This window comes from Psammomys obesus, unplaced genomic scaffold (assembly GCF_907164565.1).
Source record: "Psammomys obesus unplaced genomic scaffold, mPsaObe1.curated_primary_1811, whole genome shotgun sequence".
Taxonomy (NCBI): domain Eukaryota; kingdom Metazoa; phylum Chordata; class Mammalia; order Rodentia; family Muridae; genus Psammomys; species Psammomys obesus.
Genome location: NW_026587556.1, coordinates 6,654,193 through 6,674,920, shown reverse-complemented (window position 1 = coordinate 6,674,920; position 20,728 = coordinate 6,654,193). Strand labels below are relative to the sequence as shown.

The 20,728-nt window shown below is 40.2% G+C and overlaps 1 protein-coding gene across 3 annotated transcripts in view; it reads left to right on the top strand.

Annotated features, from left to right (window-relative positions):
• The window catches only part of Sugct (succinyl-CoA:glutarate-CoA transferase), a 668,162-nt gene that overhangs the window by 268,225 nt on the left and 379,209 nt on the right, over nucleotides 1-20,728 (top strand). For all 3 annotated transcript variants that reach the window (XM_055603972.1, XM_055603970.1, XM_055603971.1), the window contains one exon: nucleotides 13,668-13,739. In XM_055603972.1, the coding sequence (XP_055459947.1) occupies nucleotides 13,668-13,739 (72 nt within the window). The remainder of the gene's footprint in view (nucleotides 1-13,667; nucleotides 13,740-20,728) is intronic.

Sequence of the window (20,728 nt, the reverse complement as noted above, 5' to 3'; positions counted from 1 at the left end):
TCTTCTCTGGGTCTACTCCCCTCTGTTTCTTTCCAGAAAGGAGCAAGCTCTAGGAGACAAAAAACAAACACAACAAGCAAAATACATTAGGACAAGGCAAAAGCCCTCACCTTGAGGCTAAATAAAGCAACCCAATATGAGGAAAGGGTCCCAAGAGCAGGGAAAAGAGAGACACACGAGTTCCCACAGTTAGGAGTCCTGCGCAAACAGCAAGCTAACAGCGAAAGCAGGTCCGCAGTGGACCAGGTGCAGACCAATATGAGCCCATATGAACCCTGCTTAGTCCATCCACTGGGCCATATTCTGCTAGCATCCTCCATCCCCTCTGAGTCCTGCAGTCGTTCCTCCTATTCTTCTGCAGTGTTCCCCTAGCTCCAAAACGTGGGACCTGATGGAAACCTCCAATGTAGATTCTCTCTCCATGTAATGTCTGGCTGTGGGTCTCTGCTCCTGATTCCATCTGCTGCCAGAGGCAGCCTCTTTGATGATGACTGGACAAGGAACAAATCTATGAAGATAGCAGAATATGATTAGGAATTATTTCATTTGGCCACTGTTTTTTAATCAGTCAATCAATTAATTAATGTTAATTATTTAATTAATTAATTATTTTTGTTAGATTTTTTAATTTTTATTTTTTTAATATTAGTCACAGTTTGTTAACTTTGTATCCCTGCTGTATCCCATTCCCTCTTTCCCTCCTAATCCCATCCTTCCACCCTCATCTCTTCCCTGCCCCTTTCCAAGTCCACTGATAAGGGAGAACCTTCTCCCCTTACATCTTGATACTGTTTTATCAGGTATCTTCAGGACTGGCTGCAAAGTCCTCCTCTGTGGCCTAGCAAGGCTGCTCCTTCTTGGGGGCGGGGGTCAAAGAGCCCACCATTGAGTTCATGTCAGAAACAGTCCCTGTTCCCCTTATTAGGGAACCCACTTGGATACTGAGCTACCAAGGGCTACATCTGAGCAGGGGCTCTAGGTTGCATCCATTCATGGTCCTTGTTTGGAGAAATAGTCTCATAAAAGGCCCCTGTGCCCAGATATATTTGGTCCTTGTGGAACTCCTGTCCTCTCCAGGTTGTATTAACTCCCACCGCCCCCCTCCTTTTTCTTTCTTTTTTTTTTTTTATTCCCTGCATTCTGCCGAAGGTTTGGTTATGAGTCTTAATATCTGCTTTGATACACTGCTAGGTAGAGTCTTTCAGAGGCCCTCTGTGGTAGGCTCCTGTCCTGTTACTCGTTTGCTCCTACATCCAATGTCCATCCCATTTGTCTTTCTAAGTGAGGATTGATCATCTTACCCTGGGTCCTCTTTCTTGTTTATTTTCTTTAGGTGGATAGATTTCAGTATATTTATCCTATCTTATAGGTTTATATAAGTGAGTATATACTATGTGTGTCTTTCTGCTTTTGGGATACCTCACTCAGGATGATCGTTTCTAGATCCCACCATTTGCCTGCAAATTTCATGATTTCCTTGTTTTTAATTGCTGAGTAGTATTCCATTGTGTAAAAGTACCGCAATTTCTGTATCCATTCCTCAATTGAGAGACATCTGGGTTGTTTCCGGATTCTGGCTATTACGAATAAAGCTGCTACAAACATGGTTGAGCAAATGTCCTTGTTGTGTACTTGAGCCTCTTTTGGATATATGCCTAGGAGTGGATCTTGAGGAAGCACTATTCCTAATTGTCTGAGAAAGCGCCAGATTGATTTCCAAAGTGGTTGTACAAGTTTACATTCCCACCAGCAATGGAGGAGGGTTCCCCTTTCTCCACAACCTCTCCAGCATGTGTTGTCACTTGAGTTTTTGATCTTAGCCATTCTGGTGGGTGTCAGGTGAAATCTCAGGGTCTTTTTGATTTGCATCTCTCTGATGGCTAAGGGCGTTGAACATTTCTTTAAGTGTTTCTTTGCCATTCTGTATTCCTCTACTGAGAATTCTCTGTTTAGCTCTGTACCCTATTTTTTAATCAGTTTGCTTGATTTGCTGCTTTTTAACTTCTTTAGTTCTTTATATATTCTGGATATCAGCCCTCTGTCAGATATAGGGTTGGTGAAGATCCTTTTCCAGTCCGTAGGCTGTCGTTTTGTTCTGACGACAGTGTCTTTTGATTTACAGAAGCTTTTCAGTTTCATGAGGTCCTGTTTATTGATTGTTGTTCTTAGAGCCTGTGCTGTTGGTGTTCTGTTCAGGAAGTTGTCTCCTGTGCCATTGAGTTCTAGGCTCTTCCCCACTTTTTCTTCTAACCGATTTAGTGAATCTGGTTTTATGCTGAGGTCCATTTAATTAATTAATACATTTCCATCTTTGCCCCCTCCCTCTTCTTCTACCAGTCTCATCCTTCCTTCCTCTTCCCTCACCCCTCCTCCCATATTTCTTTGAAAATGGGAGCCCCCCTCCTACCCCAGTTCATCAAATCACACCTGAAGTGAGATTGTCCCTGCCCCACGAGGCCTGGTGAGGCATCCCCACCATGAGGGAGTGATAAAAAAAAAAAAAAAAAAACAAGTAACAGAGTCCATGTCACTGTCAGTCCTGGCTCCCCTTACTAGGGAACCCACATTAACCCTGTGTTATCCATCTGCTACATCTGTGTAGGGAGACTATGTCCTGTCTATGGATGATCCTTCATTGGTGCTTCAGTCTCCACAAGCCTCTCTGGCCCCTGGTTAGTTGGCTCTTTTAGTCTTATTGTGGAGCTCCTGTCACTTCCAGGTCCTCCTATTCTTATTTATATTTTTTCGCAAGACTCCCTATGCTTTGCCCAATGTTTGGCTGTGAGTCTCAGCATCTGTTTTGATCTTCTGCTGAGTGGTGCCTCTCAGAGGAGCTATGCTAGGCTTCTGTCTGTGAGCATATCAGAATATCGTTAATAGTGTCAGGGGTTGGCTGTCTTCCGTGGGATGGCTCTGAGTTTGGGTCAGGCATTGTTTGGATGTTTCCTTACTCTCTGCATTTGGCCACTATTTTTTTTAATTCACTTAACATTTTAGTTGCAGCCCCAGTCTTCCTCCTCTCCCAGTCTCCATCTCCCTTTCTCTCCCTCCCCTATTTCTCAAAGAAGGGGAGCTCCCTTTTCCATCCACCCCAGTTCATCAAGGACTGAGTCTGTCCTATTTCTCTGTGGCCTCGCAAGGCAGTCCCACCAGAGTAAAGTGATCAAAAAGGTGGCAAGTGAGTCTGTGTCAGATGGGGACCCCACTTCCCTTACTAGAGGACCTACATGAAGCCTAAGCAATCCATCAGCTACCTCTTTGTAGGGAGCCTAGGTTCAGTTCATGCATGGTCTTTTGTTGATGTTTCAGTCTCAGCAATTCCCTCTGGGCCCTGAATAGTTGGCCATGTTGGTCTTCTTGTGGCACTCTTATCACCTCCAGGTCCTTTTCTCTTTCCTCCCACTTTTCTACAAGACTCCCTACGCATTGCCCTGTGTTTGGTTGTGAATCTCAGCATCTTTTTTGAGGCCCTCAGGAGTCGAGTCTCTCAGAAGACAACTCTGTCAGGCTCTTGTCTGCAAGCTTAACAGAGCATTATTCATAGTATCAGGGGTTGGCGCTCTCCCACTCTCCCATAGGGTAGGTCTTTGGTTCGTCCAGGCATTGGTTGAGTATTCCCTCTCTCTCTTCTCTAACTGCTCTATCTTTATCCATGCACAACTTATAGTCATGGTAAATTTTGGGTCGACGTTTTTGTGGGTGGGTTGGAGTTCCCCTCCCTTTACTAGGAGGCTAGTCTAGTTAGAGGGTGTCCTCTTTAGTCTCTACAGCCTCTGTTACTATGAGTCTCTGCTTGAGTCCCCTCATATCCTCCCAGGAGCCTACCCTGACTTGGGTCTCTAGCTTGTCAGAGAGATAACCCCACCCTTAGTTTTTCTTTTCTCTACAGTTCACTTGTGTCTGCAGTTCATGGGGTCCTCCTGTAAGCACTTATTCTCTACTGTGCTTTAGAATCCAGGTCCCTGGCCAGGAATTTATTTTGTATTTGGATGGAAAGCACATTTTACTTTCAGGCTCATGTCCAATTCGGCAATAACTATTTGTAGTATTTCTTAGAAAAGGTATAGAGGCTGATGCTATAGATTTGGATGTTAAACTTTGGTCGTGGAAAAATATAGTAAAAATGCCTCAGTAGAGAGATGGAGACTGTCAGTGTCTCAACTTAGGGTACCCAGAGCTGCTAGGAGAACAAAGCCACCATGTGTCTTTAACTTAGTTTCACCTTCAAACTTCAGTGATCATCTCTGGGGAAGGCTGTGGTAGTCCTTCTTGGTATATTGCTCTTTTCAGAGGGCCCTGGTCTTTGAATTTTTGAGAGATGCTCCCCAACCCTATTTCCTGCTTCCAATTTTTGCAATCAACTCTTTTGCATAGTGTTTAGTGTTTTCTGTTTTTTTTAAAGAGCATACTCTTTAAATTTTCTTTGAGAAATTAATATATGAGTACTGTATTTACATCATTTCTCTCCCTTCCCTCCTTCCTATAACTCCCCCCTTTTCCCGAGTTCTGCCAAATTCATGACATCTTCCTCTTTAATTATTGTTACATATATGTATATATCATATGTATATCTTAACATATATACAGCTTCGTGAGCCGATTTAGTGCTTCTCTTATGTGTATTCTGTTTAGGGATGACTACTTGGTATTGGAAAAACTTAGTAGCTGGTCCCTGGAGAAGACTGATTCACCTTCTCTAAGTAGCCATTAATTTCTTGTATTTCTTCCAAGAGATTTCCCCAGTCTGTGCTGTCATGTTATCTGGTGTCGCTGGTTGTGTTTGAGCAGCCATATTGTTGAGATTTCGTGGATGCGGCATCCCCGTCATGTCTAGAAGACAATGTCTTATCAGGGTTGTCCTGGTCCTCTGGATTTTGTTATGTTTCCATACCTCCTCTGTGATGTTCCTTGAATTTTTGGTTGTAGGAGTTATGTTGTAGATGTATCAGCTAGGACTGGGTACCCCCACAGTCAATTGTTCTCAGCATTTTGACCAGTTGTAGATTTTTGTAACTCCATTTGCTGGAAAACTTCAGATGTGAGAACTACTGATCTAAGGTTATAGTGATAGATATTTAGAACACAGGTAAAAATTATAGTGGTTTAGGAAAGTGGTGGTAGCTGGTTCTTCTCTAGGATTAATGGCCTCATCTAAGCAGTTAGCTAGGCATGAATTCTTTCCTAGTGAGCACCTTCAGATTCTTGAGGACTGGTCCCTGGAGATGAGAATTTTAGGCCATTTTCAGCTTGATTCCTCCAGTCCTTTGTCCAAAGTGTCATGTCATCATAGGCAATAGGGTCTAAACTTCAGATTCTGGGAGGTAACCAAGGGCATGACAGTAACTTATATTATTTTGTTGATCTCCAGGACTCTGACCAATAACTCTAACAACGTTTTAAATTCACAGAGCAGGGATATTTAGTATTTCTTCAGTTTCTGTGTTTGCAGTCACATAATAGTGTTGATGTAACAAAATTAATGCTATCTGCTGCCTACATAATGGTGTAATGACAGTTGTCCAACATGTGAGACCTGAAAGTCACCCTTGTCTGTTGTCTTCAAACCTGTGTGTACCAAAGGTCAATCTCCTTGCTTCATATATCTGTCTGTGGGTACTTGACCTTTGCTTTTCCTACATTCTCTGTTTTGTTGTTGTTTGTTTGTCTTGGCTAACTTTCAGGTTCCTGAAAATCCATCTTCACAATCCCTTATGTAGAATCTGGAGCAATGATCTGAGCCTTATCTTCATAGCTGGGACCCTACAGTCACTATATATCTCATGGGCTAATTGCCAACTCTAGGGATTTCACATAAGATTCTGGCAGGTTTTGCACCTAATTCCTTCCACACCCTCATATATTCCAATAACTCCTTTACTTAATCATGCTCATTCAGATTATCCTGAGCTGAAATGTAGCTGTTGTCTTGGCCTGCACAGGTCTAATGTTGTTTGTTTTTTCCAATGTCTTGCCTTACTGTTCATGCATTGTGATTTTTTTTCACTAATAAATGTGGACATGCAGTTAAAATACGCTTGAAAAACATTGCCAGTCAATTCTACAAATTCTTTAAGATAGTCTTATTCTAACTCTAGTTGCTATGTTTTTCTAGCTTGAGTCTTTAGCTGGTGGTAATGAAGTGCTGAGACTGACTAAAGTTCTGCTCTGCACACATTTCCCATGAGTCTGAGGTATGTGTAGGCCTCTTTTCCCAAATGGCATTTTCTATATGGCATGTAACTGGTATAAAGCCATGAGTGTCATAACATGTTTGGGATACAAGAGGGAAGTTAAGGAAAGATTGATACTGTAAGGGAATTTTTACATGGTAGTGTTTATGGAAAATCAGACACTCTGATTAAGCATGTTTTTCACTTTCCATTAAAAGTGGGTGCTATTGATAAACTTTCCAAGTCATCTGGCTTAAGGCTCACCCTAACACAGCCAGTTCAGGACCATGAGAAGTGATTTCTTGCACGTGTCTCAGGAAAAAAGATTTGGCTCACTATTTTCTGCTACAGTTTTATTGAAGAAAAACAGACTTTCCTCACAAAGTACTATAAGGAAAATTATATCCCTTGATAAGTTGTGAAGGACACAAATGACTGAAGACCTTTCCCCATGTCTTTCCTTGCAATTTCCTCCACAAGTGGTGCCAAAAGAAAAGTGAAAATCTTAGATCGGTTAAGAGAGCCTCAAAAATATCTCTAAACATTTAAATTTCCTATGATTCTGGTGAATTCTAGCCAGAAATCCTCATATAACATTGCTTTCAAGGGTACTGGAGAATTATTTAATTTAAGAAAGGGCTTGCAATCAGCTATGAGTTTTCAAAATGTGTTATTTCATATGAAAAATGTATAGACGGTGCCAAATTGGTTGTAGGGAAGTTTGAGAGGGGGGAACTCACTTGCCATTTTCTGCATTGTTCCATTCCATCGGTGACACTGTTCTTGATCCATAAACAGTCCATGCCTTGTTGCCATCTGGCAGACATCTCCAGCACCATAAGGTGCACTGAACTGTTAGCAGTGGAAAAGAGGGCTCTGTGTTTGTCACAGCGTACTAGCACATACCCAAAGTCAGTTGCCTGATGTTACAGAAAACATTCTAATGGCAGTGCGTTAAACTTCATGGAATGTCTTTTTCCTGTGGATGGTGAAGGGCATCAGCAGTGTTTCCCTTTTGTAGGCCCAGGAAGGTTTTAGCATATGTGTTCTTGTTTTGGAATCTGATACCCTACCAATTGTACATCCCTTATTAATGACAGAAGCAGCATTATAGATAATCAGACAGGGCCATTTACAAAAGATAGTACAGGAAGGCAAAACTATACTTTGCCCTCTTCTTATGGAGTATGGTTTATAATCAGTGGGTGAGGGACATCTAAAAGTCCATCTGTGTTGTTGTCTTTGGTCAAGTTAGCAAGTAAGACACCACCGAGCCAAGATGGCAGTCTGGGAGTTCAGTAAACACAATCCCTGGGAAGGGCTGAAAATTTCCACATGCAACAAAAATTCTCGAATGACTTTCTTTTTACCATGCCTTAACTCTGCTCACTACTCATGGCCCAACATGGGCACCTCAGATCCTCAGCTGTGACCACCTGTTACTTCTAAACCAACTCACTTGTCCTCTTGCTCATGAAGTCTGCCTGGATAATTGGGACATTTAGCACCTTGAGTTGCCAACATTGTAGATCACCTTGCAGTTTCTATTTGAGAATCTTGCCACCTTTGGTGAAATACATACGATGGAAAGAGTTTATTTCCCCAGGAAGAATAAATTCTAGATGCCTATGAGGAAAAGCTCAGCTCTGATCTTATTCTTGGGAAATGGTATATACTTGCCCTTCCTGGCTATGTCTCCATCAGTTTATGCAGAAACAGGAGTTGCTTTTTTTCCCAGGGGACTTGAATTCCTTTAAAGAACAGTTTAGTTACAGATGTTTGCAGCCAAGCTAGGTGATGAAAGGTCAGTTTGGGAGTGGGTACAGTGCACTGTGTGCTGTGCAGATCTGGTGAGTGTGCAATCAGGTGAATTACAAGAAGTTGTTTGCAAAACTGGTGAGGGCTATTGTTAGGATCCAAGAGATTTGGATCCACTGGGGATTCTGTGTGTGGATGTGATAGTAATTATTTGATAGAATGGCCAAAGCATGTCCCCGTCTCACATCGGCAGCTGCTTTATGTAGGACCTATTGTAGTTCTCTAGCTATAATCTGAAACTGATTCCCTTCTACAGTTGCTGAGGAAGCTTTTCCAGTTTGAGTTTTTCTTGTATCCTGTTCTTTCTCCTTTCTTGCTTAGCTCCCCCCACCCCATCATGACTCTTCAGCATGGGCTTCTCATTGCCTGGCCCTGGGCACACCCTTTCTTTACCACCTTCTTCCTTAGGTTTGTGGTTTATCCCTCATTGTTCAGTAATATTCCAGGTAATTTTCTAACTTTCCTGCACTTGTTTGTTTGTTTGTTTGTCCCCTTATCTGTCTGGGAAAACCCTAAACATAATATATACAAGTGTGTGTTTATTCTAAGGCCGGGTAACTGAAACTAGGCAAGGAAGCACTTATCTGGCATCTCAGCACGCCCACTTTCAGTTGTCTCTCTTCCAGCGCTCTGCTCTTTCATTGTCTGTAGCAAACTGGAATTCTTTCTCATCTCCTCTCATATTCCCCTAAGCAAGTTCCGAGTCACCCCTATTGCAAGAGAAAGTAGAAGCATCGGGGACCCTTGTCAGTCGGTGCCTTCCACCCAACCCACTCGGGAGGCATGCCTACCTCCACATCGGAGCCTGGCTTGGCTGATGTGGTTTACCCCACACCTCTCAGTGCTACTTCATCCTTCACCTACTCCATACTGCATCCTTGAGCCAGTAGAGAAGTGCTTTCCGAGTGTATAAAATGTCGCCCCTTAGGCATCTGTTAGTCCTTTCCCTACTCCGTTTCTTGTTAAATGATTTCATTTATGTCATTTCTTTAGTTATATATTATTATAAGGAAATGATTGGCAAGATTTTATCTGTAGTTCAGAGTTTGATCTGGTCCCTACTTGTGAAATTTGCTCTGGGAAGTCTCACAAAGTACTCATCAGTATCAGTGTCACCTGTGCCACCTCCATCTCCTTTAGCCTGCAGTTTGCAGACATCATATCCATTCTGTTATCATCCCACTAACTTCCTCCACTTAATTACTTACTGACCCCATTGCCTTCTGCCTCTACTCACATGGCCCTTAGTCTAAGACTACACTCTCTCCTGTTATGATCATTACAACAGCCTCATAATCAGCTTCCTCAGTTCTAATCGTATCCTCTAGCCCGCAGTTTAGCCTGCAGAAAGAAAGATCTTTCTGAAATCCAGGCATGATCACTCAAGGCCTTGTAGTCACCTCCCATTAGCTTTATGGTACAGAACATATTTTCTATGGCCTCCGACTTCACCTGGCTCTCTTTCCTCTTCAGCAGCTTCACGTGCGTGAGCTACTCTCTGTGTTCCTGTGTATAATTGCCTGTGTGCACATGTCATTCTTCCATCATCAACCACATCCCCAACTCTATTCAGTATATATTTATGAATTCTTAGTTCTTAGCACACAGAGCACTTTTCTAAAGGAAATTTTCTGCCTTGTCTTTCCTCATCCCAAACAATATTAGGACTATGTAACGTAAGATCTCATTTTGATCTGTATGCTTCTGTTCTAGAGCTTGTTATTGTCTGCCATTTCTTTTTTTTTTTTTTTTTTTTTGGCATCAATGTTTGGTTGAAATCTGCCACTTTATAACAATGTAACTATTATGAAAAGGTCACTTGTTATTTTTTTTTACCCATAATACCTAGTGTCTGGAGAACATGATGTATTATGTTAGTAAGTATTTGTTAGATGAATAAATGTACATAAGCAAAATTAATTATTTTAATAATTTTAATGTTAAGTACTTGTCACTTCTATTTTATGTAATTAAAAAAATGAGCGTTCAGAGTTATGTAACATGCCTGGCACTGCACAGGTTAAGTAACATAGATCTAGGGTTTATTATCTAGTTTAGTATATTGGTTTGTTGAGATAAGAATATATTTTAAATAATTTAATTAATTAGATCAGGCATTTTGTTACAGTTTCACTGTAAATTAAATTAAAATTTTGTATACCAGTCATATTAATGCTTATTTTAAAACTGATAAAATAAAACAAAACACAAACACCTTACAGTTTAGACAAACTGAGCATGTATAGTTACTCTTTAAATATGTACTTTGGTTTTTAAATCTATGACATTTCATTATTCTTGTGAAGTGCTGTTAACATTAAAATAAAGATTAGCAATATAGTAAGGTATGAATTATGTGAAGAGTAATGAGAGCAGAAAGAGTTCTGTGAGCACCTAATTCTTTAGGTTATAGTATATAATAGTAGCTAATTTATATTAGTAGCTATAATAGTAGTTATAGTAGCTAATTTATTTATTCCTTGTCACATTCTCTTCTTGATCAGTTTTCTAGTTGCTATTTTTTATATTTTATTTTTTTATTTTTTGGTTTTTCAAGATGGTATTTCTCTGTGGAGGCCTTTCATCTACTTGTAGACCAGGCTGGCCTTGAACTCACAGAGTTCAACCTGCCTCTGCCACCCAAGTGCTGGGATTAAAGGTGTGTGCTACCACTGCCAGACTGCTAATTCATTTTTAAAAGATGTTCTTATTTAAAATATATTTATTTCAGGAACACCTTAAAATATTAATAAGGAGTAGTTATTAAGAAAACTCAAAATCTTACCTCAGTTCTTATAGTCTGTGTTCTGATCATAATCTGTTAGTTCCAGGCCTGCTAAGTATCCACTTTCTTACAAGTGATCAAAGTTCCTACATTTGTTCACTATTTTTCTTATATTGGTGTCAATGTTTCATAACATAATGGAGGGTGAAGGAAATAAAAAGATTTCTTCATTCATTAAAAGGAAATTTATTAAAATGAAATGACATCCCTCCCAAACTTATTGAACAGATTACTGATCCAGTTTTGAAAATGAGTCTTTGCATTATCCTGGACAGTAAATGGTTACTTAACTTCCTATTTGTCACCTCACCTTAAAAAAACAAATAAAAAGGAATTATAAAATCTACAAAAAATACATAAAGTAGTAGAGAATTGGTATACCTTCATAGTTAGCCAGGGCTCATTAAAAAGACTGATCTCAAAATCCTTTGCAGCTTACCCACAGGTGTGTTGCAGACTCCTTTCCTGCCATTTGAGAAACACCAATACATTACCCTCATCACTCACTTTGCTTGTGCCTTTGTGAACAATGACAAATGCTTACAATAGTTCATGTGATATGATTTTAATAGCACTTCTCACCAAATCCAGCAGCAGTGTGAACAGAATAAAACCTTACTGTAGTTTTAAAATGCAAGATAAATCTTAGCTTCAATTTTATTATCTGGAACTAATCCTTTGGTCAATTTACCCTTTGTCAACCCTTTTTCATAAACCTTGACAGTCTTCAGCTATCAGCATGGATCTAATAGGAAGAGTAAGTAAGAAAACCCTGCAGTTTCCCAGCTGTGGCCTGCAGAACCAAGCAACAGTAGTTTTCTCACTCTGTGCATGTACTGTCTAATGTAGTAGCCACCAGCCATGTGTGGCTATTCAATGCTTGGCTGGTAGTTGGTAGGACGGTAGCCAACCACTGTGGATTTAAATTTAAAATAACAGCCTCATTTATAGAAAATTTATATTTTTCATTCTCACAAGGGTTTACAACCATCACCCTTCCACAAAATATCCAAACTCAGTAGTTATTTCTCATTTCTTACCAACTTCTAGAGCACTAGGTAACCATTATATTTTCTGTCTCCTGGGATTTATCTATGTTGGGACATTTCATATGACTTAAATTACAAAATGTTATTTTTAGCTTATTTGTTATCATAAATTTACTAGCCATATGTGCCTAGTGACTACCACAAGATCAACTGAAGTGAAAAGACCAAAGCTGATAGTCAAGAAGGTATCAGTTTGGTGTAGTAATAGGGCAACAGAGGACAAAGGCTTGGCAATGTGGTATTGTGCACAGGTATAAGTAGGTTGTGTTTTTTATGCCACTGAGAAGCAGAGGGAAGGAAGAAAATTTCATGTTGTGTTGTGTTGATATCTTCAGTGGAGGCTTGTGGAGGCAGAAGAGACAGATTCTGTGGGATAGAAGAAGAGACAAAAGATGACTGAGCAAAGGAAATACTCAAAGGTGGCACAAAGGTCATCAGAGTGGGAGTAATACTCACCAGATTAGAGACAGGTCATCCTCCTCTACAGCAGGGCCTAGTGAAGAAAAAGCAGATGAGGGTGCAGAACAAAGCTCAGCGGGGAAGCAAGACACTCAGCGAGCTTGTTGAGAAAGAGCCGGTTGGGCAGTTGGAGAGTAGAGCTTGTTTCTCCAATTACACTAAGGTCACATTGCTGAAGACTGTGTGGAAAGGTCTCCCATTGGTGAAGCTGCCAATCCGAGTGTCTGTTTCTGTCCACCTGAGCTTATTCCTTGAGAGCAGTTGACCGTTTTATGTGCCTAAAGCCACATGAGACCAATAAAAACTGAAAGTCACCCAAAAGTTTACACCTGAGAGCAATGCAGCTCCAATGCCTTACCCTTCCTTTTCTTCCATTCCTCTTTTTCAAGCAGTGGGGAGAAGCTGAGTTGGAGTTATTGAAAATACTTTGAAATAGATTTTAAGCGTAAGAGTTAAGAGAAAGGAAGGCACTTTGGGAGAAACTGAAAGTTCGTTGTGTATTCTTCTCACTCTTTGTAAGTGTACTATTTGCCATACAAAGTTCTACAAAAAAGGAACTAAGAAAACACAAAATTTTGAAATATCAGAAATTAATCTGCAGTGTAATGAAAATAGGATTTTGTGTTATGAAGCATTAGTCTAGCAATTTCTTAAAATTTTTGTCACATTTTCCCCAATGTTTTACAAATTGGAAAAACTAGGAAGCAACTTGAAAGTCTTAAATGAAAAAAAAATGCAGTCATAAGATAAAAGATATGTACTAGGTTGCTATTGAATTGATGAATAGCATCACTTAAACATTTTCAACTTTGGACAGAGTGCAGGGAGTCTTATGGAAGAGTCAGGGGATAGAAGGACCAAGAAGGGACAAGGGGACCAATAAAGCCAACAAATTTGGGACTGGGGGTCCTGAGAAGACTGATGCACCAACCAAGGACCATGCATAGAGAGGACCTAGACCCCCTGCTTAGTGCAGCCATTAGGCAGTTCAGTCTCCATGTGGACCACTGAGTAGGTGGAACAGGGGCAGGCTCTGACATGGACTCTGCTGCCCACTCTTTGATCACTTCCTCTGGCAGGGCGGCTTTGCCAAGCCAAAGAGATAGAGGATACAGGCAGTTGTGAGGAGACTTGATAGGTTGGAATCAGATAGTAGGGGAGGAAGGCTCCCTCTTTTTGTGAACAAGGAGAGGGAGATAGGGGGGAAAAGGGAGGGAAGGTGGGTCCAAGAAGAGATGAGAGAGGGATCTACAATCAGGATATAAAGTGAATAAGTTATAAAAAATTTAGCTTTCAATATAGAATTATTAGAAATTAAAACTAATTTTCTGGTCTTGCCCATGTACAGACATACACTTATATATGTATTTGTTGTTTCTTTTTAAGGCTTTTAAAACCAAGGACGGCTATCTTGTAGTTGGAGCAGGAAATAACCAACAGTTTGCTGTTGTATGCAAGGTAATACATAATCACCATATGACAAGTTTCAATGTTCATTTTGTACAACCGAGGAAAAGTTCAGCTTTGCCTGATAGTGTCTCTCAGTCATAATTACTTGAGTTCCCATGTTAACACCAAAAAGCACACAGCTTGATGCTTACAAATGGTCAGACATAGGTCCGATAAACAAACATTCCCTTTTTTCCTTCCTTCCTCCCTCCCTCCCTCCCTCCCTCCTTCCTCCTTCCATTCTATCCTTCTTTTCCTCCCTTATTTTCAGTCTTTTTTTTCATTTTGTATGTATATGTATGTGTGCACCACAAGGTATATTTTTCCACTTCATGGGTTCTCGAGATTTTTTGTTGTTTGTTTGTTGTTTGTTGTTGTTGTTTTAAATGCACTATCTAGGTTGAAATGAGAAATTGTAAGTTAAATTTTTCTCAATCAAAATATTTTAATTTTAATTAAAGTATAATTACATCATTGTCCTCTTCCTCTTCCTCCCTCCAGCTCTTTTCATGTCTCCCTTTTCAATCTCTCTCAAATTGATTGCATCTTATACTTTGATTATTATCGTTTTATATATATATATGCAAATGCAAATATACGCAAATACATACATATGTAAATACTTTTCTCAATTTTAGAGAGATTTTCAGTCCTGTGACTTTCTCTTCTCCTCCCATCCATCTCTTTCCTCTATATCATATTTAATTAGGTTGAAGTATTTGCAAATTAATTTTATATTCTGCAAGAAATTTTAAGGTTTGTTTTTTTCAGTTACCTTTGTTTAATGAATAACTTTCTGTGGAACTCATGCTTAAATATGGCAGAAAATAGAGTTTTATTGGAAGTGCTTCTTCTAAGAAAAACCCGAGAAAGCCTTGAAATACTTGGACCAATTTAGGTTAGGAATATGCTAAATTTTCAGTATTGCCTAGATAGTTTTTAATGTTTTCACTTTTTATCTCAACTTTGGATCTTCTGTTTTAGGAAACTTTCAAAAATAAAATACAAAATTTTGACATTTTAAAAGTGTTGCTTCACTTTCAGTAGTTTTCTTCCAAGATATATAAGCTAATTAAAATATGTTTGTTTTAATTTTTTTAAGTTTCTTGCATATAGACAAGGGTTTCATCGATCAAAAACTTTTTCTGACTGAGAGATGACTCAATTTTTTTACCAGCTGCGTGACCATAAGCTTTCCATCTCATTAAAGACTCCTGAAGTTCTCAGAGGAATCGTTTTCATTATAGTAGTTAGCTCATTGTGTACAAGAATTATTTATTACGGTGCCTCTTTTGTGTGTGAGGTTAAGAAGCAGAGCTGAAAACCACAGCAAAGAGATGGGAAGTACTGTAGAAAAGGTGACAAGCGGAGACGGTTCTGATTCAGGGCATGCTGGTGCAGCCGAGGTGGAAAGGAGGGCGAAGCTTTTATAAGAGTGACCCAGGGAGTGTAAAGAAAATTGATTCCAACATTTGATCTGGGATCAAAGGATCTTTATTATGAATGGTCAGCTTTAAAAATACGAAACATACGGAAACCGTTGACTGCGAAGTCGTTCGCATACTCAACTGCAGAGATGGAAACTTCAGCTCTGTACTCTAAACAAGTACAGATTTGCTTCCTGCGCCATATGTTTAAAGCCTCTCCCTCTCCAAATTGATATGTTCTTCATTTTTTTAAAATGATTCATTACTGCTGATTACTTTGAAATGCTTAAACTTCTTCATAGGTATCCCTAAGAACGCTTTTTGGAAAAGACTTATTTCAAAGCAGAATGTTTGCTGCACATTTTAGCACTAAGTATGACTTACTGCTATGATACACTTGCACATTGCTTCAAAAGAGAGACTGGCATAGGCCCTTAGATAATGGCATACTTGACTTTGACTTTCCCACATATGAGGTAGGAGTGATGATCTCTGCTAGGAGCCATCAAGGCAGTGCCTGTAAAAACTCCAAGACTCCTGAGGGGGAAGCAGCATTACCAGGCCACAGAAGAAGACAATGCAGCCACTTCTGATGAGACCTAATTGAGTAAGATCAGAAGGAAGGAAAAGAAGACCTCCCCTATCAGTGGACTTGGGGAGGGGCATGCATGCAGAGGGTGGAGGAAGGGAGAGATTGGGATGGGAGGAGGGAGGGAATCACGGGGGGATACAAAGTAAATAAAGTGTAATTAATAAAGAATTAAAAAAAAAAAACTCCAAGGCCTCAGAGGAAGTGTTCTGTGTGGATTGTTTCAGTGTTATTTAGGTCATTTTCTGGGTTTGCTGACTGAGCACTGCAGTTTGATTGACTTTCTCAATCTTTGTAATTACATCATCACATGTAAGCTTGTACTACACTTATTTTAACCCAAGCTAAAAACAAACAAACAACTTTCGTATTTCTGCTTGGATACAAAATTCTCTTTTCTTACTAGTAATCCATAAATTTCTAATTAAGTTTCATTTACACTTACCTGTGAGGGATGGATTCATGCAAACTGGCCTCACAGAAGTGAGCCCAAGTCAGATTCTTTTGAAAAGCCAGAACAACTCTGCCTCCTAGAGAGGGAGGTGACAGCTGTCAGTGATGAATGGATGGGATTTGCTTAAATCCCCTCTTTCCGAAGTAGAATTTGATATACTGGTGGATTAACACATATGGAGGAGGGGTCCTATCAGGAAGTGCTTGTTTTCAGGGGCCAGAGCCAGAGCAAAAATTCAGAGCAAGAGGTCAAAAATATACTGCTGTATATAAACTGAACCTTGGTTTATGACAATTTCTATTTTAGGTCCTTTAACATGATGCAGAAGAGCAGTGAAAGTGAGCATATGTAAGCTATTTTAAGCTGATTGATGCCAACATTTATGGCTATTTCTATTTGAAGTCTATTGACATCCCCTTTAAAGTCATTTAGACTGATGGTTTCCCTCACTGGGTACTGAATGCATTGGTTTTCAGTTTCAATATGTATAGAATCTTTGATAGTAACATTCTTAAAGATTTGACTTTGGTGTGTTTGAGGTAGGGTGCAGGAAATTTCATCTTTAATAAATGCTGTACTTGATTCAGGTGCAGGTGGCCTGGGGACATTATAGTATGATTCATAAGGGCTTTATGAGTCTTGCTTCTAGTCAGGTAACCACTGGTAAAGTACTTAATCTTTTCTAAGCATCTGTTTCCTTCTGCATAAAATGTAGGTTATAATGTACAGCTACACCAACATAGAGACTATGGAGATCATAAGGGTTAGTTACAGAAGCAGAACACAGCATACTCCTGGCTTACAGGAGGCACTTAGTACCTGGCCCCTAAAGAATTGGGTGAGACAGTTCTGATTTTAGAAAAGAGCCAGATGGCAAACTTCCCTCTGCCCCTGTAACAGAGCCTTGTGGAAAGACCTGGGCACAACAGAGGGGAATTCTGCTTGAAGATTCTATGATCTTCTATGTATCTTGAAGATTCTCTGTAATCAACAGGGGCATTAAAAAACATTAGAATCTAAAGTTCTTGTAAACTAGTAGCAGATCAGCCAGGTTTTTTTGTCTAGTTATTCTGTTATCTCAATTCAGTGGAGCCTGAAGCATAAGGGTGGATACCAGGAAGGGGTGATGAGCTCCATAATTGCTCTTTATTTCTGTACAAAAAGAATTAAAAGTGAGCTGTGGTCTCTATATATAGAGAGCCTTATTTTTTTCCCCTCTGTACTTTCTTCTGTGTTAGCCACAGACCAATCCCAGCAGTACGGAGGGACAGAAACCTCATCTAAAGAAAAGAAACTTTTCTTCATAGCTCAGGTCACTCAAACAACAGTGTGAATCTGGGTTGCTGCTACCCTGTGTTTGGCCATTTGGCTTCTAACCTAAAAGTACACGGAAAGTGGGCTAAGCAAAGAAAAAGACTGCAGAGAAAAAGACTGCAAAGGGGGGAAATGTTTTCCAAGCAATTCTTAAAGTTATTTGTGAGTTTCTGAGCTTACATTTGTGCTGCATATACACTGATCTGATTAAATTACTGGACCCGAAATGCTGAGAGCAGAATCAACATGTCTACGCCCTTGTGCCCAGCTTATAGTGTGACTATTAAGTGGTGCACATGCGAGACAGATTCTAATGTCACTGAAAAGGCTTGCGAATTGAAAACATTAGATTTAAAATATGTGGAAAACGTGGTGAAACTTTCAGCTTAGAACCAAGCAGCTCAAGTCTAAAAACAGTAGCATTTAGATGTCTCTGTAGTGTTTACACAAGACTCAGCAGGTTTTTTTAATTATTTTTATTTATGTGTATGTGTGTATAGTTTCTTGTCTGTTAAGTGCATCATCTGCATGCAGGTGCCTGAAGAGGCCAGAAGAGGGCGTCAGAACTTCTTGAATTGGACTTGGTGTGGTTGTGAGCCCTTTGATGCTCATACTGGGAACAAAGCCCAGGCCTTCTGCAAGATGACAAGAAGTAGGAAACAGTAAGATCTGGAGAGGACAGGAACTCCACAACAGAACCAAAAAATCTTAGCACAGGGGTTTTTCCTGAGACTGGTATTCCAACGAAGGACTGTGCATAGAGATAACCTAAGACCCCTGCACAGATGTAGCTCATGGCAGTTCAGTATCCAAGTGGGTTCCATTGTAATAGGAACAGAGACTGTCTCTGACATGAACTGATTGGCCTGGTCTTTAATTACCTCCCCCTGAGGGGGAAACAGCATTACCAGACCACAGAAGAAGACAATGCAGCCACTTCTGATGAGACCTAATTGAGTAGGATCAGAAGGAAGGAAAAGAAGACCTCCCCTATCAGTGGACTTGGGGAGGGGCATGCATGCAGAGGGTGGAGGAAGGGAGGGATTGGGACGGGAGGAGAGAGGGAACCACGGGGGGGATACAAAGTGAATAAAGTATAATTAATAAAGAATAAAAAAAAGAATGAAAAAAAAAAGATGACAAGCACTCTTAACCTCTGAGCCATCTCCAGCCCTAACTCAGAAGTTCTTAGTATGTTTAAAATGTCTGGGATATTATTCAGATTATGCAGAATTTGAAGTTTCATAAGGAAAGACTTTGAAGTTTCAAAAATTTGTGTATGCCAATATCAGGGCCACACGGATGTTGGAATTAATTCACAATGACAGCTGTTCTCAAAGTTCTCTTATAAGCATCATAGGCACTGTACATAAATGGGAAATTAGAAGTGTTTAGCAAAGCTATTGAAGATATGAAGAATAAAATGGAAATTTTAGAATTCAGAAATGTATGTTGTGAGCCCACATAGAGATGGGCTTTTCAGTGATGCAACTTCTGTTGAGTTCCCTATGCTTCTGTAAAGTAGTGGCCACCTATGCTTTCATAAGTAATTCGCAAAGACTCAATAGTCCACCAGCTAGTTTGAGGGGAATCATCGTTTTGGTCTGTTGTCAGTATTCTATATGGCTCAATAGTTGTTTGTTCATATCTCCCCGAGGAAAGCACACAACACATTTGATGTCTGAACAGAGACCTTCAAAACCAAAAGTTAGTTAGGGAGGAGTGGCTACATGCTCCCCACATGGATGACAGGGCATGCAACCAAAGCCAGGCCGTCTGAGAGTGCAGTATCCTTGGCTGGCCACCATCTTCTTGCTTTCGATTGGAACGCCAATTTACGCCTGGGACATAAAACGTCAGGTAGTCCTCCAAGCCGCTGATAAGCTAGCAGCTCTGCCGAAGTCTTTGAAAGTAGCTCATAAAGGACGGGATCCTTTCTGGGTGCAGTGTCATTTGCACGGCTTTGTTGTGGGTGGGAAGGCATGCAGCTAAAGCTCAGCTGTCTCCCCGGAAAGATTGTTTCTGCATAAGTGAGGAATTACAGTAGAGGAAAGACATGCAGATGTTCTCCGACACATTAAACTCTGGCTTGTCGGGAACAGGAGGCAAAGGGGAAGATGAGGCAGAGCAGTGGAGCTCAACTCTCCTAATGCTGAGACCCTTAAAAATATAGTTTCTAATGTTGTGATGACCTCCAAACACAAAATTATTTCATTTCTACTTTACAACTGTAATTTTGCTACTGTTATGAATTATAATATAAATATGTGTTATTTCTGCTGGTATTAGGAGACACTGTGAAAGGTTATTCAACCTCCCAAGTATCATAACCCATAGGTTCAGAACCTCTGGGATAAAGGTATTGGCATAACATTTTTCTTTTTTTCTTTTCTTTTTTTTTTTAAACATCTGGTAGGGCACAAACAAAACAGTTTAAATTGGGTCTGTGCTAAAGAACATTTCCTGGAATGCAAAACCTTGTAACCTGTAACCCATGGGAAGAATTGGGCAGTGAAGATGAACAAGTGGGGTAGAAGTTGTGGAAGATACCTCTGAAGCTTGATTTTTAATAGAGAGGGCAGGGATAGATGAGATTCAGCACAAGCATGGAGACTTTCATAATGGCCCAAAATCAGAAACTATGTTAACTATGGAATACTCAGCATCTGAGCTGCTTGAATTAGGAACAACTGTTATTAATTATTGTTATTACTATATTAGTAATTATTTCTAATTAGGTTTTTGGAGACAGTGTTTCTCCTTGTAGCCTGAGTTGCCCTGTAACTCACTCTGTATATCAGGCTGGCCACACACTCAGAGATCTACCTGCCTCTGCCTCCCAAGCGCTGTGATTTAGGGCACGTGCCACCATGCCCAGCAAAGAACAATTTCTACACTCACAGCCTTGCTGGTGAGACTGTGAGACATGGAGATGGACTGGGTTATTCTGAGTGCAGTGAAAGTGGAGAAACTGGGTAATGTAACTATCCACCCATCTTTAAGACAAAGACTGAGGAAAACTAAGAAAATCAGTTCTTGGTGGACTGGCTCATAGGAGTAATTATGGATATCTGGATATTTCCAGTGAAGAGTCCCATGGCTATTAAGGACTGGGATACACTGGAGAAATGACAGGTATATTAGCAAGAGACCGGGGCGTGTGAGAGATTTTGTTTGATGTTCAGTGCCTTCAGTTGGATAGACCTGCACATGC